Source organism: Excalfactoria chinensis, chromosome 4, assembly GCF_039878825.1.
Source record: "Excalfactoria chinensis isolate bCotChi1 chromosome 4, bCotChi1.hap2, whole genome shotgun sequence".
Lineage (NCBI taxonomy): Eukaryota > Metazoa > Chordata > Aves > Galliformes > Phasianidae > Excalfactoria > Excalfactoria chinensis.
The window spans coordinates 51,872,606-51,897,503 of record NC_092828.1 but is presented as its reverse complement, the minus strand read 5'-3'; the positions used below and the strand labels follow the sequence as shown (position 1 = coordinate 51,897,503).

Sequence of the window (24,898 nt, the reverse complement as noted above, 5' to 3'; positions counted from 1 at the left end):
CTCATCTGGCACCAAACATAGGAAAGCACTGGGTACATTTTGTAGTGCTGTGCAGTTAAGGTTGGCAGTGCGTTCTGTCAGCAGCCATGAGCTATGGCAGGCTGCACAACCAAACCCAGCACAGCAGCGTGCACAGGAGGATGCATCCATAGGAGGATGCTGTGGTTATGTTCGCTGAGCGGGAGGGAGGGCAAGGTTCCTCCTCCAAGTCTAGATGACAGGCAGTGCGCACCTACAAAGGGAATTGGTCATTTTCTGAAGGAATGGGCAGCAGCTACAATAATGCTGGGTATCCGTGCCCATCATCCAGTCTGAATGAACATGAACGGTTTTTGCTTCTCTTGAAATTGCAGAGTTTGTTGGTCAAGATATTAAACACTTGTAGGCTGTCATTGTCACGTTGTATGTTTCTTTAATACATCTTACTGCCCTGAGCTAAGTGGAATATAGTCAACAGGGCAGATAGTAATAAACTGGTGTGGGCCAGGAGGCAGGGAGAGGAACATCATAAAACTCCCAAACACTGAGAAAGAATGAGAGGCTCTAAGAATGCAAAACTAAATACTGTAATTATGTTACTTTTAAGAATAGGATTTAAGAAAGTTGCTCAGTTTAGCTACGAATACTGTGATAATCTTGAAAAAAGATATGACAACAGGAAGGCAAGGTTCCTCATAAAAATCACTAAATCTTGACTCAGTGTCAAGTGCTTTGAAAGCATGGAGGCATTTTTTATATATGCATGTTTGTACATTTATATATACATATCTTATGTACATGTACAACTGTAATCTTCAGACTACGTAAGTGATGCATACTTTTTCGTTTAGGCGTGTGCTTGGTTTTGTCCTAAGTGAACTTAATTGGGTAGGTTTGGGAGCAGTCAGTGTGAATTTTTCATTCCGTACTCTTCCTTGGAGCTGATGTTTTTCAGATTTGTTAAGGCTTTGCTGATCTGTGAAATACTTCTGACTGAAAGCCCTGACATGGGAAGGTTTCTGCGTATCTTGTGTGACGGATGCACTTTGAATATTAGTACCTTTCCCTATCTTACTCTATTGGAAAGTCTCAGGTCTGATCTGGATGGATTAGTCACAAAGAAAAGCAGTTATTTCCTGGTGTTTCGGTCTGGGCTGAAGTTTCTGACAGGCTACCCAGCTTTGCTAGTGGCCTTGCTGTGAGTGTATTTTGCCCATGAACTCTTTTTGCACTGAATAGCTTGTATGAACAATGTTAGCCTACATTTGAAGGGAAAAATAGGTTCAAGGTGAAATGTAAAGCTTCAGATCCTGATCATCTCGTCCACCCTGCTCCCTCCAGAAGCAAAGGTCATGGTATGCCATGAGTTTCTCTCCAGAAAAGGATCTTCTGTGAAAGACTTGCTTGAGAGAATGGACCAGATTCGTGAGTGCTATTTTTGGAGCACTAATATAACATATGGGATTCCTTAAATTACTTCACTGTCTCTGTTCAAAGGATCACTTGGCATGGGTTCTCCTTGGTATAACATTAACTGACCTTACAGTTCAATCAGTGTGCAAAAATACGCATTTCAAACCCAAATGTTAGCGCGTGAGTGGGAATGGATATGGGAAGCTCTCACTGCTATAACCAAGCAGCTAGGAGTTAAGAGCCTTTGAGATACTTTGAAATGTCAAGTTTCAGACATAAAATATATTGCTGTGATTCGATTTTCAGACTCTATATTTATCTCTCTAGTTTGTCCTGCTTTCTCAACATCTCTGTTCACCTTGGAGATAGCTTTAAACTCTTGATCTGTATTCTTTTATAATCCAAATTGTTTATTTAAACACTCTCTAAAAGAAAATTCCAAGTTGCTGTTCTTTGTTTCCAAGGGCTTAAGAAAAGCAGCAGACAAACAAATAGCTGTGGAAACTGAAAATAGCCAGTCATTCATTTCATTAATTTAGCTTATGTGAAGACCAAATGAATGTCTAATATTCAAGCGCTATATAGATATCTTACTTTAAAGACAGGCTGTTCAAGACAGTCAGTTAACAGGACTTGGTGTGACTGCTATGTATTCTGCCTTTAAAAATGTGGACAGAGGTAGTTTGTATAAGGCTGAGGCTTTGCACTGCCTGAAGCATGACTCCAAGCAATGATGATCATTTCCAGATTCTTTCACTCAAAGGGAAGATCTTTGCCTGCACCCAATAACCCAAATATCACAGCATGCTTAAGGATGATGCTGACATTTTCAAAGACCACCTAAGGTGTTCACTTTCCAGCTGCAGATATGCCCCAGGTCTTTGCTGGATTTACTGCCTTTTCCTTTTGAGCTCTCCGGAGTCTTTTAGGCTTTCTTTCTTTTCTGCTTGTTATCAGATCACTGAAGCCCAACTTTGATATTGGCAAAAATCATATTGTCGTAGCTGTAATGAGTGCTTGTCTTTTAAAGGTAGTGTAAACATAAAAAATGAAGTTCCGTAGTCATTACAACTCTCCAGATTAATCATGTTAGTCATTTGATTTCATATTTAGTTGCTTCTTAGCTGAAGATGAGTCTTGCATATTCAATCAGCAGCAGGTCAAATTCAGCAAGCGCCTCTTGTCTTTATCCTTCTTCATAGAATCATAGGATAGATCAGGTTGGAAAAGGCCTTAAAGATCATCAAATCTAACCACAGCCTAACCATACTGTCCTAACTCTACCCTCTGCTAAATCATGTCCCTGAGCACCACATCCAAATGGCTTCTAAACACACCCAGGGGTGGTGATTCAGCCACCTCCCTGGGGAGCCTTTTCCAGTGCTTATTCTTGTAGGACAATAAGCAAGTGGTCCAAACAGAAGCATTATTCCTTATGTTATCCCGTTTGTCCACACACACAGACACACAAAAGAAGTCTATAAAAGATAAACATTTTAATATTTACATTATCTATAAATAAAGAACTGGTGACTGAAAGGGCACTTTCCGAGCTTTGTTTTTGGCTAATCCAGCTATCCTGTACTGATTTGTACACAGAATAATGTCACTTGCATGGCAGCCTTCCCAGAAGAGCTGTGTTCCTCAGTGTTCTTCGTGTTGGTCTCTACTGTCTGCAAGTTGTTGGTGAAACTCTTATCAGCTTCAGATATTGAGGTCTTCTGATTTGGTGTGAAATGATCAGTTATTCCACTCCTGGAAAAAAAACCAAATATTGCTGTTCTGCTTATATCCAGCTAGAGACCTGTGAGTCAAGTCTTCAGATTGTATGTAAGTAATTGTATGGTCCCCTTATAGTCAAAATGTCACTTATGACAGCCTTCCATTTTGTAGAAGCAGTATCACAGGGGACAGCTTGAAGAAAGTGTAATTTTAGGAGGGATCATGATCCCCATGCTCTGGTAATTGCACAGGATGGCAGCTGACCTTTGTGTCTTAGGGATGACTTGGCAAGTGGGACTGCTTGCAAGATGGCATTTCCTGGTGCAAATGGAGGAGAGGAGGTGGAGAACTGTCACAAGGAGCCTGCTGATGCCTGCTTTGCTCCTCTGCAGAAGCCATGAGCTGCCCTATCCAACTCTGCACTCAATTGGATGCACTTACTTACTGTTGGTCTGTGGTAGTAAAAGCAAGAGAAAAATTAAGCCCCAAGCATTCACGTGGCTTATGAAGTACATCGTCTCCATAAAGCTTAGTATCTGTCATTTTTCAAGTACTTTAGCAAATGATCTAGAACAGGACTGCGATACAGGTAATGTGCAGGAAGCAGTATACCTTGAAAGTACATTTCTTTGTTTTAATAAGGTTGGCAGCATACCATGACTTGCCGTAATGAATTAATTTGGTGTTTACTGTAATAGCTTTAAGCTTAATTGAACTCATATTTGTGTGTCTGTCTGTAGGTGTTTGCTTGTCATTTAGGATTTATAAATAGGTGCTAATACTTCTATTGCTGCTTTATCCCAAGCAGGATGTGTACAAAAGGTCCACATGGTAAAAGCTCATCTCAGACTTTTTTCATAATTAAGTTAATAATAATTAAAGTTTCTGAATTATCAGTATTCAACAGTGCCAAATGACCTGAGCAAAACTTTTGTAGTGATCCCCTTAAGTTCCAGAACAGCTGCCTAATAATTATAATTTGAATCCTATTTGTTATTACTGCAGGTGCTGTGTCACTTCAGCGTTCCATATTTGGGAGACTGTTTGTTCAGGTTTAACAGATTGAAGTAGCAACAAGTTCACTAATTTGAACCACATAATACTAGCGTATGAGATCCAGGTCATGAGTGTTGTCTATCCTGAAGCTAATGGTTTATTGCTAAGCAAAACCAGAAGGTCATCTGCTTTCTCTCTTCAAATTATTTGATATACAGATCCTCAGTACTGAAAAGCAGGTCTGTTTTGCCACAACTGATTCTATTATACCTGGAAGTGGAAATGTTTATCCTGGTTTCTGTAAGGTATGAAGGTGGCTACCTGCTCTCTCTTGTGGGGTGCAGTTTGTTGGGGGTTTGATCTGCTTGGAGTCTGTTCCAGAAACAAGTTTCACATCTGGGCCCAAGAACACTCATTTTGCTGGGCTTAATTATGGGAATGGGTGTTGAGGGAGCACAGCTTCATCTAATCCGGCAGCCCAAGCTGCATTTGGCCAGTATGAAAAATTTCCTCTTGTGCAGCCTGTGACTGGCAGCTCATCAGCACACTGGCTTAAAAATAAAATGAAAGCACAGCAAAACAGGAAGCAGTCTCTTCAAAACAAGCATTTCCAGAGGGACATGGACAAGCTGGAGAAGTGGGTCTGTGTGAACCTAATGAGATTTAACAAGATCAAGTGCAAGGTGTTCCAATTGTGTTGTGGCAATCCTGGGTTTGTACAGACTGGAAGAACTGTGGAGAAGAACTTAGGGGTCCCAGTGGACAAAGAACTGGACCATGAGCCAGGTGTGCTTGCAGCCAGGAAGGCCAGCTCTATCCTGGACTGCATCAAAAGAGGGGTGATGATCATGGTGAGGGGAGCGAGAGGAGGGGATTTTCTCACGAGGCCCCATCTGGAGTACTGTGCCCAGGCCTGAGGCTCCCAACATGGGAAAAACATGCTTCTGTTAAAGTGGGTCCAGAGAGCAGTGGGGCATGAAGATGATTAGAGGGCTGGAGCACCTCTCCTATGATGAAAGATTGCGGGAGCTGGGCTTGTTTAGTTTGGAGAAGAGAAGGTTCTGGGAAGATCTCATTGTGGATTCCAGTACTTAAAAGGAGCTTATAATCAGGAGAGAATTTTACGTGGCCTGATAGTGATAGGAGAAGAGGGGATGATTTTAAAGTAAAAGAGGAGAGGCTGGATGTTAGGAGGAAATTTTTCATTTTTATGGTGCTGAGGTCCTGGTACAGGCTGTCCAGAGAGGTAGATACCTGATCTGGTGGGTAAACAACCCTGCCCATGGCAGGGGAGTTGGGGCTAGATTATCTTTAAGACCCCTTTCAGTTCAAGCAGTTCCATGATTCTGTGATTCTTATCTACCATTATCGAGACCTATAATCAATACAATAGCAATTGCTCTCTGCCTCAAAGCGTTTTGTTCTTGCATTCTCTGTCTTACATGCTCTCCTAGCATCACCTCAGCCTGCCTGGGGATGAACACAAATACTACTCCCCTTTTACTTTCTCCCTCAGATATCTACTTTTTCACTACACTTTTTCACACCTGCTCCATCTCTGGTCTGTGTTTTGTGGTGATTAGGGACCCTTTGAAAGGTCTAGAAATGGCTAACTGGGTAGTGCAGCTGAGGCCAGGCAAACAGCTATTTTGGGATAAACCCACCAGCTCCCTAAATGCTTAGGAGAAGGATTTGGGGTTTTGGGTTTTTTTTTTTGCTTATTTTATTTTATATTTTTTCTTTCTTGACTGCTCTTTATCTCTTTATTCTGTGTATTTAGGCAAGAAAAAATCCCACAGGACTATTTGCCTACTATAAGTGAATACAGATAAATCCTTTACTTTCCTCAGCAGCTTTATAGCTGTAATATGATGCAAACAGGATTTGTTGGGCAGCAGAGGAATGACAGTGTTTGTTGGCACTTGGTATAGAGTCTAAGTCAGGGCTTTGAGCATCAAAGCAGTGCCCCAAGGATGAGGCCAAAATAATGAAACTTCATCTTAGCTCAGCAAGACAAGAAGGGAACTTAATTCTGCAAAGACATAGCCCCAGATCTTCCTATGAAAGGCTTTGGTGCAGAGCTGTTGCCCAAGGAGTGTGACCCCCTGCTAGCTGCTGGAGAACTCACTGGAGCTTTTCTAACCATTATGCTTCATGTGCAAGCACTGAGCACTCCCAAAAGCAACCCATGCAGGTTACCTGGGAACATCCCAGGATTGTGTGAATAAAGATCTTGCTGAAGCTATCCCTATGGTTAACATGCCCTTGTGCAGGCAGATGATCCTCAGTAACCTTTGCCATCTCAGACTCACTGCTTGTTAATGGCTTGTTGTGTCTTTTGCTTCCTACTTTTAGTTCAGAATAAAACAGCAAAATCAAAACTCACCGCTGTTGGGAGGCCCCAGAGCAGAACTACTGGCTCACATTTAGCAACGGCACTCCATGCTGATTGCTCAAAGATGCCAGGAGGGAAAGTTCAGATGTAAAAAGTTTGGACTTGCAGAGAGAGGTTCTTGCTGGACATTATCATAGCTTTTAGTGTATCATTATCATTCATTGCATTTAGTTAATGCGCTATTATTTTAGTCCCTTATTAAATTTGAAAATCAAATATCAAACTGATTGTAGCTTATGCTGCCCAACAGGTATCTGATTAGCTTGCGTAGAGCACCCAGCAGGAGCTGCAGCACCAGCACAGATCTTTGTGGCAAGACTGCCATCGTGTGGGAAGCTCCTGCAGCATGCGTGGAAACGGTGTCTACCTGCTGCGTGCCTGCAAGAAACATCCCTTCCTCACGTTATTAGATTTCGTGGCATTTTGCTAAAAGTATCATTTTTATTTTTGAAAAGGCACTACAAAAACAGTGATTTCCCTAACTAGGAAAACGTGGGTAGCATTAAATCTTCCTAACGCTGTTATCTTGGTTCCACAAAATGCCTGAAATCAGACAAAAAGTATTTTCTACATCTGACAGAACCAGGACCTCCTTTATCCTCCACATGAAGGTTAATATAGTTGAATATTCATCCTTTCTTAATTTCTAGTTTATGTTTCGATGCCTGTTTTCAACTGCAGCCTTACAGGTCTTCATTATAAAATTCCAATTTATTGATGTTTTTCATGTAATTGTTTAATTACTGTCCCTGGTTTCTGTCTCCTTTTTGTTATTGTTTTTCTTTAAATAATTGAACTCGCACGTTACATCTATAAAGAAAATTGCTGATCGTTACCAGGAGTACAATTAGGAATAAATCTCTGTTAAGGAACAAGCTAAAGTTCGGTGTTTTATGCAAATGCCTATTGTTGAAAAGATGTCTCGTGTAATCAGGAATTAAACTGACAAGTGAAGAATCATTTAATTAATGAGAATAGAGCAATCATTTAGATGGTTCGTTTTATCACTGAGTGAATAGAAGAGACAAAATAGCCCTGCTCGGGGATTAGAACTGCTGCTGAAAGAGGGGAAAGAAAGCCCCAGAATGTTGTTTGGTTACTGCCTTATGTAGTTAGTATAGCAGCTCTTAAATATAAAGAAATATATGCTGAATGTTTGAGATAGTACACTGAAAAGTAATCTTCTGTTACCTGTTAAGAATTTACACAAGATTTTTGTTCACCAGAAATGCTACCTGCTGTCCCTATGAATGTAAATTCTTGGGCCCAAGTATTCCCCTAAGTCCTATTGCAGATGCCAGAGGAGTGAGACCTGGAATTACAGTGAATTATATTTGCAAGCGGCATATTCCATAATGCAGATCAGCATACGAATCATGTTCACAGTCGCAGAGGAATACTTCTGATAACAGGGGATCTCTGGAGGTCTGTAGCCCAGCCCTCTGCTCAAAGCAGGCCCAGTTAGGTCAGGTTGCTCAGGCAACCTTTGAATAGCACCAGTCATGGGGATCCCACAGCTCCTCTCTTCCAGTGTTTGACCTCCCTCTTTGTAAAGCATTCTTCTTTTTATCTTGTCGGAACTGCTTATGCCCAAGCTTGTCCCTTAAAACAGAACAAAGAGTCTTCGGTCCTTGACCAATCCTTGCCTCCTTTGGAAGCTTCAGGATGTGCAATTTCCGACAGCGGCATCCCAGACTGCTGCTGGTTTGTGTGCACTTGGATTTCTTTGCATGCTGTGTCCAATGATTGCACGAGTGATTGTTTGCCTTCCAACGCTGAAATGAAAAACAAATTTATTATGTGAAGGAAAACATTGCTTTTGTTTTATTCCTTTTTAAATGTAATCACTGAATTTATTATTTTGGGTAATCAGAAGCACCCAGCTGCCACTTGAGGCACTTCTAGATGTTTGTTTGAATTAAAAAAAAAAGAAAAGAAAAAGAAAAGAACCTCAGGAATTTATTGTGATTAATAAATGAACCAAATATGAAAATCTTGTAAACAACATTTTTGTCTCTCAAACTGCTCATCCCACTGGGAGCCTAGTGAAAAACCTGGCCCTTGCAACCTACCCAGCAAATCCTCAGCAGCAGGCTGGCTATGTAGGTGCAAGGACAAGTGAGTTCCGCAACAAAGAATCTTCCCCTGGAGATTTCTCGCTAGCAGATTGCATGTTACTGGTGGGCAGGATTAGTTTAGGTAATTGCTGTTTGTAGCTAAAGTGGTTCTGCTCTGCTCTCTCCAAAGCAGCAGGTAGGTAACCAGGTAATGTTCAGCTTGCAATAAAGTAACATGTATCCCGTGGTACATCTAAAACTGTATTTACCTTTTTTCTATCTCTCTCTTTTCTTTTTTAATTTAAAATGTATATTCTCCATCTATTAACATCCAAAATATAATTTTCAAGTATCTCACACGCTACAGAAGTCGGTTGCTATAGTCTGCAGCAAAAGCCAGCTAAGAAAATAACATATATTGAATCAAACATTTTAATTCAGGGTTTAGAGAGACTTGTAGGTACTTTTGTTTGTCTAGAGTAGAGTACAGGTATCCATATGCTCAATCCTATACAAAGTCTTATATTCAATCTGTCTTTTCTGCTAGACCAGTACATCTGGGTTCTCCAGCTGCTTGGCCTTCCCAGACACACAGAGGGATGTGAGCAGTCAGATTATGTCCTCGTGCCCTTGTATTTTGATGCCAATGTAATGCCCCAATGTAATCCCTGACTTTGTGCTTTCTCCTCAAGGATTCTGGAGCTGCAACAGAATGGTGACATGGACATACTGAAGCATAAGTGGTGGCCAAAGAACGGTCAATGTGATTTTTACTCATCTGTGGATGCCAAACAGAAAGGAGGTGCCCTGGACATAAAAAGTTTTGCAGGTGTTTTCTGCATTCTCGCCGCTGGGATTGTCCTATCTTGTTTCATTGCAATGTTGGAAACGTGGTGGAATAAAAGGAAAGGCTCCCGGGTTCCATCAAAAGAGGTATTAGATCCTCCATTTCTCCTGGGAAATTTTCATGCACCGTAAACACTGTTGTCATGAATTGATAGCCTTTAGGGAAAAAGAATCAGAGAAACTTCCTTAGCTTCCTGATTTTAAAGCTCTAGGAGAGCTTTAAATAAAACAATGTATAATGATGATATATAAATATGTAACTATTCTGAGTAAAACACAATCGTTACTTGTAGAATAATATATTAACACATTGTTATATAGTACATTATTGCCATAGGTGAGAATTAATCCTCACCACCAAGTTCAAAGGTTTCTTGTTTGTTTTTTTCCTTGCAAAATATATCCTCCAAGCTCAATGGCTGAGTCTTTTAAGATAGATTCTCAAAGTTTAGCCCTTTAATCAGCTGTTAGCTTCTTAAATAAGCTTATCTTGATTTTTCAGATCTGTTAAACACTTGGAACTTCCACGAACTTCAGCTGTCGTTATTTAATCTGAAGTCCAGGGAAGCCGGAGTAATTGAGATTTTCCAGATTCAGGCCAACCTTATTTCTGAAATCTATTACAGACTTTTTAAAGACAGTCCTAGACAGAGAGTGGGGGAAATACATCATTTTACACCAGAGATGAGTTTGGTTTTGCACCTTCCCATGATAATCCACTTGTCCCTTTGCCAGCCATCTGAGCCTTATACAGTCTTACCAAAAAATTCCTTAAGTCTTTTAGCTCTGCAAACCACTAGGAAAACATCAGGAAAATTAAAAGGTATTAAAATATACTTGGCAGATGTGCCCAGTGATGAACCTAAATATGAGCTATATAATATAGCACTATCAGTTATGCCTGTTCTGTGTAGCTTAGACTTCTGTTGTGGGGTATTGCTGTTAATTTGTGTTCAGTGGTCTCACCTTCTCTGCAATTTCTCCATTATGTTTATTCCTGCTAATCTAATGCTGTGTAATCAGGCAGGATTAATTATACTACCTAATTAGACAGCATTGACACTGATGTTAGAATACGTATTATCTTTTCTTGCCTGTTTTAATTCCCAAGCTTTCTTTGTTAATGATCTGGACCAGACCATTATTAAAAGTGAAAAAAGATCTCTAGTCTTTAATTGGCTTTCTCAGGACTGGGAACTGTTTAGTTTCAACTGATGAAATTCTCCAAAAAAAAAAAAAAAATAAAAACAAAATTCACAAGCCTGCTGTTCACCCAGACTCTTAGAACATCATAATTCATATTTATTTGGTGCAAAACATAAAAATTAATACCAAAAGAAAAGGAAAAGAAAAAAAAAAGCCAAATAGCCGAGATACTTTATGTAACTATAAAATTTCCCATTTCAATTTTCAAACACATAAATTTTAATGTGTACTTCCCATAAATGGTATAATTTGGCCTCCTTTATCTTTTTCGTTTATTCATCAGCTTAGCATTTAAAATGGCATCTCAAAGCTCCATTAAAAAGCTTGGCTCGAAAGTGAGTTTAACGTGGACAAATGTACTGAGTGTCCCCACTGTCCTGGATGTGGGGGGTCATTCAGAAAAGAAATACATCTTAACTAACTTTCTTAAAATTCATTTTAGCTTCCATGAAATCCATTGGCTCTTCCAGGCCACTAGTCCCGAATCGGGGGTCAGATTGGGCCAATTTGTGGTCAGCAAGCCAACCCTTTTTCCTGGTGGCTGCCATCTGGTGCTCCAGAATGCAAGCATTTATACTGAAAAAAAAAAATGTCTTATGGTTACGAAGATAACATTTCAGTCGCATACCAGAAGTAATCCGTTCAATGATGTCTGCCTGAGTCCGCAGACTGCCTTAAACAGTAGCTCTGAGAGAAGTATGAACTGCCCCAGTAATCTCAATGGGATGTTGACTCTGAAGCCTGATGATAATTTAAATGTGAAAACTGCTGCATATTTCACTACTGATCACACAAGAGAGAAGAGGAAAGATCATATTATGGAGATGTGCACAATCTTACTGTGAGTGGGTCTCATTTTGGTGTATCAGTTGGGTGGAGATTGGGTTGTGGGCTAAAGCATGGGAGAATATCACCGCTTTATTATATTTTTACTGGTCTGACTCTAGCCCCAAATGCATCTCAGAGAAGAATGAAGAATATTCTGAATAACTTATAGAGGCTCAGAAGTACTGAAATTCAGATTGGCGTTTGTAATTACAAGGTGTTCGTATGTGTATCAAAACTACAAAAAAATAAAACAAAAACAAAAGAGAATTAGGACTTAGAGACATAGTCATGACTTGCACGTGCTAAAGGAGCCTCTGTATATATTTTTAAATGCCAATGTGGCCCCAGTTCTTCTGCATCCACATGCAGCTCCAAACATTTTAAAGGAGAGCGTTTGGTGAATGCGTTTGGTTTTGGTGTCACCTGTGTGGTTGTTATGTGCATCCATGTCTATGTCCACATGTGAATAAACTACAGACAGAAAGTTAAGTCCAAGAAATGAGCACTGCTTTTATTCCCTTCCCGTGATGAGCTCACCTATAAAGCCCTTGTGGTCAGCTTGATTTCCTCTGGCAGAGTCCTGGTGCCCTTTTCCCTGCCCTTTACCCTGCAGTTTGTCTCACTGTCCCCTGTCTCAGAAGGGAGCTGCTCCCTCAGTCTCACTTGAGTTGGGCTTTTTATTCAGTGTGGTACTGGTGCAAATATTTGGTGATCCTTTTTGCTAAGAAGATAAACTCCTGCAGTTTGTTCTAGGTGGAATTTTCAGAGTGCTTGACTTCATTCCTAGACAAAGGAGGGACCTAAAGCCCATTCTGTATACTAGGAGTTTTGCCATTGATTCAATGAGCTCTGGATCAAGCCAGTCATTGAATTGCAGTAATCAAGTCTGGAAGCCATCAAAGCACATCTATCGGCCGCCTTATTGCCCTCTGTGAGGTCCTAGAGTGTGAGATATTTCTAGTGGCCTGGAAGAGCCAGTAGATTTCACAGAGATTAAGGTAAATGTTAAGGTTAGTTGGAACTGATTTTTGTTCTGAATGAGCTGTGCTGCCTAGACTTGAGAGAATACATTCCTTTATACATGTATACATAATGCTGCTTTTCATTAAGCTTTGCAGTTCAATAGAAATCAATGTGTACAATATAGGTGATTTATTGGGTCACTCAGGATGTTCTTTTTTAAATTCCCATGCATTTAAAATCTCAATTATAACAAAGAAGCCTGTCTAGTGGAGTTCACTGGGTTTAAGAAGGAAAAAGGACAGAGGTAAGAGGAGTGATGCTTTGTTATAATAAATCCTCCAGGCTGCCTTCTCACCCAACAGCAGCATAATTCCAACTGAATCTATGGAATTGCTTCTTTATAGGTAAGGAGAAAATTAATCCCTCTTTTGGCATCACAATTTAAAATCATTTGATGTACTCCTTCCTGTGTGATGTCAGTGAGATGCCAGTGCTTGGATTTGGGCCTGGAAGCTCAGCTTTTGTGTATTATAAAAGCAAAAATCAACCTGAGAAGATTTTAGCCCATCCTTAAGCCCTGAGAGAATGAACACCTATGAAGAAGCAGTCTGGCCCCTCAGAATCCCTCATTTTGTCATTCAAATTTAGTCATCATTGCAGCATTTAAGGACTGGCATCATCCCAGACTTTTGAGGTGACGCTCTGTTTTCACTGTATGAAGTAACCTATCAATAGTTCTTGGAATTTTGTCATTCAGACTCAGGGTTTGAAGGCAGATGTGGAAAAGGGTCTGCATGAGTTTATTTTAGCTCATCCAGCTTCAGGAGGTGGGGATGTTTGCTGGTGATGCTTAGAGCTGCCCACAGCTAAGAGGAAGCTTTAGTAAGTGTGTATTTTGTTTACCAAGCAGTTCTGATTGCACTGTGAAGCTTCAATCCTGCAAAAAACATGGCGGTGGTGGTGAGCGGTACATCTTGTTCTTCTCCTTCCCCAGGATGACAAGGAAATTGATCTGGAACACCTCCACAGGCGCGTGAACAGTCTCTGCACAGATGATGACAGTCCCCATAAACAGTTTTCCACATCGTCGATTGACTTGACCCCGCTGGACATTGATACTTTGCCCACCCGTCAAGCACTGGAGCAAATCAGTGACTTCAGAAACACTCACATCACCACAACAACCTTCATACCTGAACAGATCCAGACGCTGAGCCGCACGCTGTCTGCCAAAGCTGCTTCTGGCTTCTCCTTCGGCAGCGTACCCGAGCACCGAACTGGCCCTTTTAGGCACAGGGCACCAAACGGAGGCTTCTTCAGAAGCCCCATCAAAACAATGTCATCTATTCCTTACCAACCAACTCCAACTCTGGGGCTGAACCTCGGCAGCGACCCAGACCGAGGCACCTCCATATGAGCATCAGACCGAATTTCTTCACTGTTTCTTTTCTAGGACTCCCTTTGCAAGGAGCGGCTGTAATGTTGTGGGACTAACATGGATGTAACCTTTTTCTTTCTTTCTTTTCTTTTTTTTTTTTTTTCTCTTTATTTTATTTAAGAAAAGAATCAGGATTATTAGTAACAACACTCTCTGCTTTCTCAGTCTGGTCTCCTCTTCCTTTCTCTCTTTACTACTCGAGTCGCTTATTCTTTCATTTATCACCACGTTAGGTTTTGGTTACTTCAGGCTTTTCATATACTTAAATATAGGAAACATGTAGTGATTAATGCATAAGAAAACCCTGAGGACTGCTTTACAGAAGGGCATTGGCTCCTCCTCCCCAACTGCCTTTTTTTTATTTTACTATACTTGCAATAACTTAAGTCCTTTACATCTATTCTGCTGCGTGAGGTCAGCGCTCCACTGCTGTGTGTCCTTTTAACTGTGGACCAAAGGCAAACCCTGCAGTTTAAAAGACAGAAAAAAATAAAAAATTAAAAAAAGAAAAAAAGAAAAAAAAAATTTAAAAAAGGCAAAATGGAGAAAAAAGGGGGGAAAAAAATAGAAAGCAAAATAAATGAAGTTGAAAGACCATTCAGGCCCCATTATATAAGAATGCAATTTTGTAGGATTACAAAAAGCCATTACTATGCCAGTAAAGACTACAGTTAAATCTACTTTTGCACTGCAACAGTGCATATGACCTTTATGTGATTGTACAGTGTTAAAAGTTTTTCTTATGTACAGTAAACTGTATCATATGGCAGAAGCCTTTGTTGTGTTAAATAAATTAGTATCTCATACATATATATATATACATATATACACACAAGTATGTATATATATATACATGTATATATAGCTATAAAATGGCAGCCGTTGCTACTGCAATTCATTTAATAAAGCTTTAGTAAAATGTGTTGTATACAGGAAAGATGTACAGTGCAGGGGTCTTTTCATTTAGAAAAGACGGGTCGCTTTTAATGTTATTCTGACTTGCATTGTTTGCCAACAGAGCATATTTTATACTTTTTTATTAGAGCATCCAGGGCAATTTGAAGTTTGTACCTAGATGTAACTCATTCGATTAGGTTTTGCATTGGCTGTTGAGCATTCTATATGGCTAACCTTGATAATTTTAATTAATTAGACAGATGGAACACTCTCTTAGGTATACCACGCTCATGAGCAACTAATATAGCTCTAGAGAAGTTTAAACATAGATCAAAGGTTAATAAATTATTTTCCAAATCAGTACGGCTGATCAATACGATAATGGCGTTAGTGGAGCAAAAGCCCTTGAGAAATACTGATGTGGCCTTAATTATAATCACACGTTGCTCGAAGGGGGGAAAGCAGAATATGAACTGGCGCTCATTTTAACCCTTTATATGTTAAGTTAGATTTAGAGGAGCTACATACTTTTTATATTAGTGCCAACTGTATAGAACAAGAGAAAGAACAGCAGTGAGAGCAGAACCAGTGCCAGTTTTGGCACCAGCTTTTTAAAGTAACGCTGTTACCTGTTAGAAATGTAGGAAGAGCTTTCAATTTGTAATCCTTAAAGCTAAAGATGAGGCTAAGTAGAAAGCAAGCAGTTTATCCCATGAGGTTTTTCAGTTTGGTTTTGTTTTTAATGCAACCATACACTTACTTTAACCTAACTCATTCTTTGGCTAGGATTAATAGGAATCAACCTCTGTGGTTTGCTTTAGGATAAATTAAAAGGTATATTCTTCAGACCTATTCTATTTTGATGCTAATTCTGTTCTGGGGGAGCATCTTGTACTGTCACTGTTTTTTGTACTAAATCTTCAAATATTGTCTACTGTGTAAGGCAGAACAGATTCTTATCGTGCAAAAGGCCATTTTGTTTCCGGGGTAGCAAGCGTCTAAAAGCATGCACAACTTGCTTCTCCCTTGTAACATTCATGAACTCATCCACACCTCTGAGGAAAAAAAGAAAAAGATTTAAAAAAAGAACTAATTTCTTTCCAACAAGCTACGTAGGGACATACCAGATGTTGCAGTGATTTTAGCTATGAAAAAAGAAATCTGTTAACCATGTACGATATTTAAAATAGGCCTATTTTGATGTGTTGCCTATTATACAGATACACAAAACACTTTTTGGAGGCCTCAGTTACAAGTGGCAGAGCTTTCTGTGTATAATTTGTCTAAATAATTTGTCTAATAAAATTGTTTTCTAAACTCGCGTTTCCTCCTGTTTCAATGCTGGGCAATGTGAGAGTTTCATTTGGTGGCAGGTGTCCACTTGTCAGTGTTTTTTGCTACACAATGGGGAGAGGGTGTTTGAGACTTATTTTATAGTTTCCAAAAAAATACATTGGAAGGAGATCTCAATTCAGTGCTACATTAAAATAATAATAATAATCTGAGTCCAGATAACATATAAATATGAAGGAAAGTACTGAAAATGACCTGAGGATAAAAGGCGCCAACAGGCTACTGCCAATATGCACGCATGTCAATGGGCACTTAATGCCCAGCAACAGGATTTTGGAGTATATTACAGTATATTATAGGCAGGGTTTTCTGTAGTCCCAAAAATGATTGCATGATCAGAGTCCTACTTTCAGGTTATTCCTGAGCTGTAAAGCAACCGTGATGGCATGAGAAGTGCTGTACTCCTGGCCTTGACAAATCATTCACTTTACATTTAATGTGAATATTGTCCCTGTCACTTATGCTCCCAAACACACCTATCCAGAGCTGGGTACCTTAAGAGACACAGCCTATTTACTCTTCATAAGGAGCTAATTTAACTCTGTGTGACATTTCTCCTCCCTGTCTTTAAATAAAAAGCCAGTGAGGTAAAAGTACTTTATTAAAGACTGTTAAGCATTTCTGCTGCAGTAAGGCTGCTGAAAATACAAGCCAGCTGTGCATAAGGATGAGTTGTTTGCCTGATGATTCAGGTCGTACACCCATTCTGTCATATCAGCTACAAGTGAAAAAGCAAGCATTGGCACAAAGCATATTAAACAAGTATAGGGTCTTGCATCTAGGGAGGAAGAATTGCATGCACCAGTACAGGTTGGGGGATGGCCTGCTGGAAAAGAGTTCTGCAGAGAGGGACCTGAGTGTCCTGGTGGACAACAGGTTGGCCATGAGCCAGCAGTGTGCCCTCGTGGCCAAAAAGGCCAATGGCATTCTGGGGTGCATTAAAAAGAGCGTGGCCAGCAGGTTGAGGGAGGTGATCCTCCCCCTCTACTCTGCCCTGGTAAGGCTTCATCTGGAATACTGTGTCCAGTTCTGGGCTCCCCAGTACAAAAAAGACAGAGATCTCTTGGAAAGAGTCCAGCGGAGGGCCACAAAGATGGTGAAGGGCCTGGAGCATCTCCCCTATGAATAAGGGCTAAGTGAACTGGGTCTGTTTAGCCTTGAGAAAAGAAGACTGAGAGTGGACCTGATCCAGGTCTATAAATATCTGAGGTGTGGAGGGCAAAGTGGTGAGGACAGACTCTTTTCAGCAGTGCGTGGAAACAGAACAAGGGGAAACAGACAGAAACTGGAGCATAGGAAGTTCCACACTGAACTTCCTTAAGGTGAGGGTGATGGAGCACTGGAACAGGCTGACCAAGGGGGTTGTGGAATCTCCTTATCTGGAGATATTCAAGACCCTCCTGGACACCTACCTGTGTGACCTGGTTTAGGAAACCTGCTTTGGCAGGTGGGTTGGACTTGATCTCTGGAGGTCCCTTCCAACCCCTAAAATTCTGTGATTCTGTGATTCTGTAAACTGATTTCAAAGCTTTGTTTGGTCAGATGGCTCTACTGACTGATGGTGAAATACCCAGAGAGAAAAAAAATTGTCCTGCTGCAGCAAACAGGTGAGTGATGATAGCTGTCACTGGTCCAGCCACAGAGTGATCAGAGCTGTAGTATCATTTCCTCCTGTCTCGTCAAAACAAAATGCTGGTACAATTTCCCTCAATATATCAGGTTTTTAAGAAGTATTTTCCTTCCACACTAATGGGGGATGTTGCAAACTGGTGAGGATGTAAGGGTACCTTTCTGTGCTAGCACACCCACTGCAGCTGGGCCAGAAAGCATGCTGGAGCTTAATACTCTGGGTATGTTTGATTTCATTAACCTGCACAGAGGTGATGGGATGAAAAGTAAAGCAATTTCCCATGAGCACACTTGTGCAAAAAAGCTGTGTTGTACCAGCACAGCCCTGCTGCATTCACACTCCCTTGGTCCAGAGAGCTGTGTTTCCTCCTTGTTCTGTGGAGCTGTTTTGAAATAAGTGTCAAAATCAAGTATCTGCTCCCAAGAATGAGTCCTAGATACTTTTTTTTGTTGTTGTTGAGTACTGGGATATGAACACGTGTTCATACTTTACATCAAGACCAGGAAGCAACAGCAAACTCATCACCATCATACCCTGCCACCTGTGTCTCATCCGATGTGGAATAGGGAGGTTTGCTATGTTGCATTTCAGTCCTCCAAGTGAGTGCTTTCCAGCTGAGGAAACTGCTTCAACTGCTTGCTTGCTTCCTTCTACATATAGGAAACTGAGCAGCAATAACAGTTCAAGTGGGTGAGGTCTCAGGGATTCTGCTTACCACCCAGATTTGACTGCCAGGGGATGATCCTGAGGCAGTCAAAGATGCTGCAGGTGCTTCGCTTGGGAGCTTAGAAGAGTGGAGGCAAATGTTCTGTGCTTGTTGGAAATTAAATAATAGAAGAGGGAGTGGGCAACTCTATGAGCATGCCATAGCCCTGCTGCTGTGGGTAAACTTGTATTTCTCACCTGCTCATTTGTTTCTTGAAATATGCTGTGGGGAGGTATTAAATATTGGTTTGGGATATTCCCTGTGTATTTCTCTCTGGTGGGCTATGGTAGGAGCAATCCCTGTTGATCCACGTTCTTACTAATTAATACTCTTGCTTACCCTTGGGAGAGAGAAGCAAGTGCTGTGATCAAAGCTCATAACGTATTCCTACATTCCAACACACTTTGAAGTCTCTGTGGTGTGACAGCAACCACAACAAGAAACGTAGTGTAGCAAGAAAATATGCTGCTCTGTTAACAGTGCTTTGGCAGCACTGAGTGATTTGTCTCACTCTAGCTTTTACAGCGCTGTCTGTGTAAGTTCTGCTGTTGCTTGGATCTCTGCAGGTATGAAGCACGGCAGGTGATGCTTTCTTCTCATTTCTCTTGACTCTTGGCCTCAAAGAACAAATAAGGTTCCCTAAAATACTTCATATGAACCCCCCAAAATCCTGCCATGCTATTGTAGAATCATGGAATTGTTTGAGTTGGAAAGGACCCTTAGAGGTCACCTAATCCAACTGCCCTGCAAATGCAACTCCTTTTCAGTGCCCGAGGTGATATGGGACACTGGGGACCTTGTTCTTCCTCCACTGAGATGAAAGATGGAGCAAAAGAAGAGGTTATAAACTTGGAAGTATGACTTCCGAAGAGCAAATTGATTGACACAGCCTTCATTTTAAAGACTCGCTATGCCATCTGAAAACTGCTACCACTGTTAGAGTGGTTTATAGAAATGCAAAACTGATTTCTGTTAGTATTTCTAAGTACTTATTCCATAAGTTTTGACACATACGAGCAGCTTTCCATCTAAAACTCGCAGGTGGCAGGTTGCTCTCTGCACTGTATAGTTGCTTGCTGAGGTGAATATGAAGCGTAAGTAGAAACTGATCTGGAGTACATGCACAAATTCTTCTTTTGTAGGCTAGAGCTGTACAAGAAAACAGATAGGATGGTTCTTTTGTATATGTTCCCTTCACCTTACTAAGGGAATGGTAACCACCCAGCATGTCCCACCCCCAAAAAAGCAGAGTGGAGGGGGTAAATCCTAACACAAAAGTAGCACCAGACAGAAGGGGCTAAATCTGAGCGTCCCTTGCTTTCCTAGCAGTAAATCCAAGCCAGGCTGTCTCAAGCACATCTGCCCCAGCTAAGCGTGTGTTTACCGAGGCAACTCCTCGCAGCTGCTAATGGCCCCATATAGGGGGCTGGCCAAGTGCAACCAAAGAGTCACACCACTGCACTGCTCCACAGCCCTTATCTCTGAAACACCTCCACCACTTCCAATGCCCGATCACCCTACCTGTGAGGATGTTTATCCTGACATCCAATTTAAACCTCCTCTGGTGCAATCTGAGGCAATTTCCCTGTGTCCCTATCGCTTGTCACCCGAGAAAAGAGACCGACACCCTCCTCGTTACAACTTCCTGTCAAGTAGTTGTAGAGAGTGATGCTGTCAGCCTCCTGAAGACTAAACAGCCCCAGTTCCCCTATGATCCTCATAACGCTTTTCTAGACCCTGCACCGCCCTTCTCTCAGCGCGTCCCAGCTGAGAACACTCGTCCAAGTCCCGGTGCCTGCTCGGCACAGCGAGAAAGCGCAGGCTCTGCAGCTCGAGCTGCGAGCCGAGGGCCGGAGGCTGCATCTCTCGTCGCCGCCCAGCTGGTGGCGCTGCGGCACCGCCCGGAGAGGAGGGCTCCGAGCGAGGCCGCCCACCCGCCGGGAGCTGCCGTGAGGGGCGGCCGCCGTGGCGGGGCGCGGAGCCGTGCGCGGGCGCGGTGGCCCCGGCGGCGGCGGGCGGCGGCTGCGGAGCCCATTTCCCGGGAGACGGGGCGGCCCGCGCTGCTATGCAGACGGGATAATGGCCGGGGCCAGCGCCGTGTCACCTCTTGTGTGCGCTTTCCAAAGAGGAGCCCAAGCGTGGCGAATGGGACACAGACCGCCATTGTGCCGGGGACACTTTAATAACCCACACCTACAATATCCAACCTGTTGTTCGCAGAGGGACGGCCCTGCCACGCACAACCCACCCGAGGGGCGCGGGGGGGACGCGGAGCTGGCGGCGGAGGGTGGCACGCCGTGTGCTGGCCCCGAGCCCCTCGCTGCCATTCCACGGGTGAAATGGGGCACGTCCGAAAGGCTTCGCTGCGGTTGCTGCGGGGGGGGCGTGCGCGGTGCAGCTGACAGGCACGGAGGTGGCAAGTGTTAGTATGGCAGTGCGAGATGCCTGCGGGACGTTGTGTGGCTGCGCTGACGCAGCTAGGGTAGCAAAATGGAGTGCTGAATGGCAGCTGCCTCTGACTTTGGCGTGCGGCTCACGGATGGGATATAAGGGAATCTTCTCCTCATGGGAACTCGTAAGCGTTTTAGCAATTTCAAAGCATCCTGGAAAACAATAGTGCCTAAGAATTCTATCGCAGGTCTTCCTCCAGCTGTGGACCAAACAGAACTGCAGCTCCAGGCTATGCCAGAGACAGGGCTAGCTGCAGAGAGAGCCTTGCAAGCCTGCCGGTCCAGAACTGCTGCCCAAGGGCTGCAGGACTGCCACTGAGCATCCCTGAGCACAGCGATGCATTGCAAGCACTGCAAGTGCTCTGCTGAGGCTTACATTGAGGCAGTTGTCAGGTTGGGCACATAGTTAAAAAATAATAATTCTGGTTCTGCTTTACTAACAAGTATTTAAACATCCATTCTTAAGACTCAGGGTATCCAACTTAAGACTCAGGACATCCAACTTCAAGGAACAGCAGACAGATGAAGATGTATTCAAAGCAGCTGGTTTTCACGGCCGTTCATCCCTGTGGCTTCTAAACGTTGCGTGGAGCTCTGTGGTGATGGAAGGTGGGCCTGTGTGGCAATGGATGCTGGCTGTCCTTGGCAGCCTCTCTTTGCTATCAGGAGTTACATAGAGTTGGCAGAGGGTTTCCTGTGGATGGAGAGGATGTTTTTTCTTAGCTGACAGGTGTTTCCTTCCTGGGTAAATACTCTGCAACCTGGGGGTTGATGTGAGGTGTTGATCAGCAGCCACTTGGGTAAATTCTGTTGGCTTTGTCCCCTAGAGGGATTCCAGATACATAGTCCTTGCATTTTAGGAGCCTTAGGGGGATCTGCTTTCCTTAGGAGACCTGCAGAGGTTGGTATTTCCACATCTAGGAAACCTCCTTCTGTTTTGACAGAAGTAGATCCACGGCTGCTGATTGCTGAGGCAATGCTGGAAATGCCTCAGTTTGGGATCCCGTGTTTAAGGCCCTGTATGACTCAAGAAGAGCTCCCCGTTCCCAGATCACCACTCTGGTAATGCTGCTGGTAAGAAGAAGTGTACAGACTGCTTAAGATGTCAGATTCTTCCTTTCTTCCTCTTGCTAACATGTTTATAGTATGCAGTGCCTTAAGCAGGAGACAGTTCGTTGATGCTTATTTCAAGCAACTGAGGTAATGAACTTGTGGGTAAATGTGTGTGACCCCATCCCAGCTCAGCAAAGTTGTTTCTGCTGCAAAGGACAAGCAAACTAAATCTGAAATAAGATCACTGTTAAAGAGGTGAGGAAACTGAGAATGGCAGAAGTGTAAATCCCACAGGTCTGATCCTAGTGCTTGTATTGCATTAAGGCTCCTTATTTTTAATTGAAAGGAAAAGCTTTCAATTCTGTGCAGGGATTGATCATACGTCATGAATGCTTCTTCCTCCAGTGCTTAGTTCTGGGATGTATGCAATAACACAGACCCTAATCCAGCTAATGCCAGGTCTCTGGGTCACAGTTGCTGTCAGATGCACCAACCAAACAGCTGCAGCCCTCTGCATCTCTGTGGCCAGGAGGAAACTGCTCATTTCCTTCCAAACCTTCTAGGGCATCAGCCCCCAAAACTCAAGGTTGGTGGCTTTTTGTGTTTGGTTTTGCTGACTTTCTGAAGGGCTGATGCTGAGTGACTCCCAGACAAGTGCCCCAGCGCTCAGACACTGCAAAGACTGAAAGCATCGAGCAGCTTCAGAGGAAATGTCTTGCTGAGCTGTTTTAACGCAGGATGCTTTTTAAATCAGCAACTGAAAGAAAATTATTAGTCATACTTCCAGGAATATAAGGCTTTTTATTTGTAACATATTAGCATAAGTTCTTAGTAAAAGTTGCAGCAACGTAACGAAAGGAGCAGAGCAGGCATAGGTATACATGCTATAGACAAGATTTCCGCATAGATGAGGAAGCTGAATTCATTATGCCCCACAATGGCCCCAGGAGGTAGCGAGTGCTGTTGCAGTGATGCTGTGCACATCACTTGGAGGCAGTGGGGGTACATGCACGAGAAGCAACTGTGCGTAGCAGAAACTGTCAGCAGGATGAGGCTCAGGGAGTGGGTCTGCACCAGATCTTTGTGGGACCAGGAAGCGAGAATTACTTTGATGGGCCCCCAAATAGCCGAAGTAGATGAAGCAGATGCAATGACCCACCCGGGAAGGTCAATGTGCATCACAAGGGTATGTCCATGTCCCGGGGTGGTCGTACTGCCCACTGGTGGGACAGGGCAGCCTTCAAAGCTGCCAGAGACTGCAGCAATGGGCACCTGGGGTTTGCGTTCTTTGCAGTCGTCACTTCTAATCCACTTTTAAAACACTTTCGAAAATAAAGCATCACCACTAATCATAGGAGGAGCCTGAGGAAAGACTGTTCTCGGGACCTGCTTCGATCCCATGTGCTCTGAGATCAATGACTGTTGTTGTCGGGTGGTTGATCTGGTTGGTGGTGCAGTCGCTGAGGCCACGGGGCTGGCACTGGCTTTGCGCATCTGCTACAGCTCAGCACAGGTCTGGGACTGTGCCGCTGCTATGGGCTCTGCCATGCCATAGCTACAGAGCAGTGCAGGCTGAGAGAAGGAAAAGCGCAAAGAAAATAGGGCAAGGGAGGAACGGGATACTTCCTAATCTGCGGCGCTGCCTGCCGCGCTGACCGCAGATCTTGAAGCGAGATTGAATGAGTAATCGGGGTGTCGAGCACAATTAAGCCGAGGGCTGACCCATGTGCGCTTTGTGTGCTTTGAGAACGTCCCTGGCTGTAACGACAGAGGAGGCTTTTTGCGCTTTTTCCCTTCTCCCCCCCCTGTCCCCGCCTCCGTCTGTAACCCATTTCTCCGTGACACCGCTGCGTGCTGACCCCGCGCCGCTGCCTCGGCCCGAACCCGGCCGGGGGGGGGGGAGGATGGGGGGGGGGATGGGGGGGGGAGAGGAGGAAATCTGCATAAAGATACGGGGCCGCGTCCAGTTCGTGCGGCTCTGAAAGCTTTGACACTTTGAGAGAGAGGGCAGCTTCATTTCCACGGCTCCCGCATTCCTGCTATTGTACAGTAAGCGCTGCAGAGCGGTGTGCTTGTGTTTCCGACTCCCGTGAAGTTCCCCCTGCGCAGGGCGTGCCTCGAACCGCTTCAAAAGAACCAACTCCTACAAAAGGAAAAAAAGAAACTCAAGTAGGCTTGAACATACAAAGAGAGGAGAAAGGAGAGAGAAAAAGGGCCGGGCGGCGCTGAATGCGGAATGAGCTCAGCCGGCCCCAGGAGTTCTGCATCCCTCACATTTATCTTATTCTGGCGGAGCAGCGCCGAGCACACACCGCGCCGCGCCTTTGGCTTTGACTCTGAGCGTGCCACGCGGAGAGCGGCGGCCCCCAAAGCCGCATTCCCCCACCCCCCCACTTGGGCTCTGAGCAGCGTCGGACGTGGAATCCGCTCCGCGTGCCCGCGCCCAGCCGCACTCCGACGGCTCGGGTGCACGCGGAGGGGCACTCGGCCCGGCCCGCTCAGCTCCGGGTCGCTCCGTCCACCCTCGGGCTCCGCTTTGCCCCCGTCCTCCCAGGGCAGCGGCGCGGGACGGGCGCCAGGCGCGCGCCTCCCCGGGCGGAGCGGCCGCGCGTGCCGCCGCTCCCCCCAACACCCCCCCCCCCTCCGCCGCCCTCCCCGCGCCCCGCGCGCCATTGGTTCCCCGCACGCGCCGGCCCCCCGCCCGCCCGCGCCATTGGCCGCCCCGACACGCGACCGGCGCGGGGAGGGGTGGGGCGCTAAGGAAGGGAGCGCGGGGAGGGAGGGGGGAGCGGGGGAGCCGGGACGGGACCCCGGCGCGTGCCGCTCCTTAAAGGGGGGCGCGGCGCACGGCCGACACCGGAGACGGCGGCTGCCACGCGCGAGGCGGGCGGGCAGCGGGCGGGCGCCGCTGGCAGCCGTCCGTCGAGCCGTGCCGTGCCTCGTCCCATGGGCGCCGCGGCCGAGCC

At 44.2% G+C, this 24,898-nt stretch overlaps 1 protein-coding gene across 7 annotated transcripts in view; it reads left to right on the top strand.

Annotated features, from left to right (window-relative positions):
* GRID2 (glutamate ionotropic receptor delta type subunit 2) overlaps positions 1–16,054 on the top strand; it is a 651,664-nt gene extending 635,610 nt beyond the window's left edge. For 3 of the 7 annotated variants that reach the window (XM_072334995.1, XM_072334993.1, XM_072334994.1), the window contains 2 exons: positions 9,255–9,495; positions 13,400–16,054. In XM_072334995.1, coding sequence (XP_072191096.1) covers positions 9,255–9,495; positions 13,400–13,822 — 664 coding nt within the window. In that variant the 3' untranslated portion in view covers positions 13,823–16,054. Of the gene's footprint in view, positions 1–9,254; positions 9,496–9,910; positions 10,969–11,056; positions 12,453–13,399 lie in introns of those variants that run through there. The other 4 variants (XR_011903406.1, XR_011903404.1, XR_011903405.1 and 1 more) reach the window with 4 other exon arrangements.
* The last annotated feature ends 8,844 nt before the right edge of the window (positions 16,055–24,898 follow it).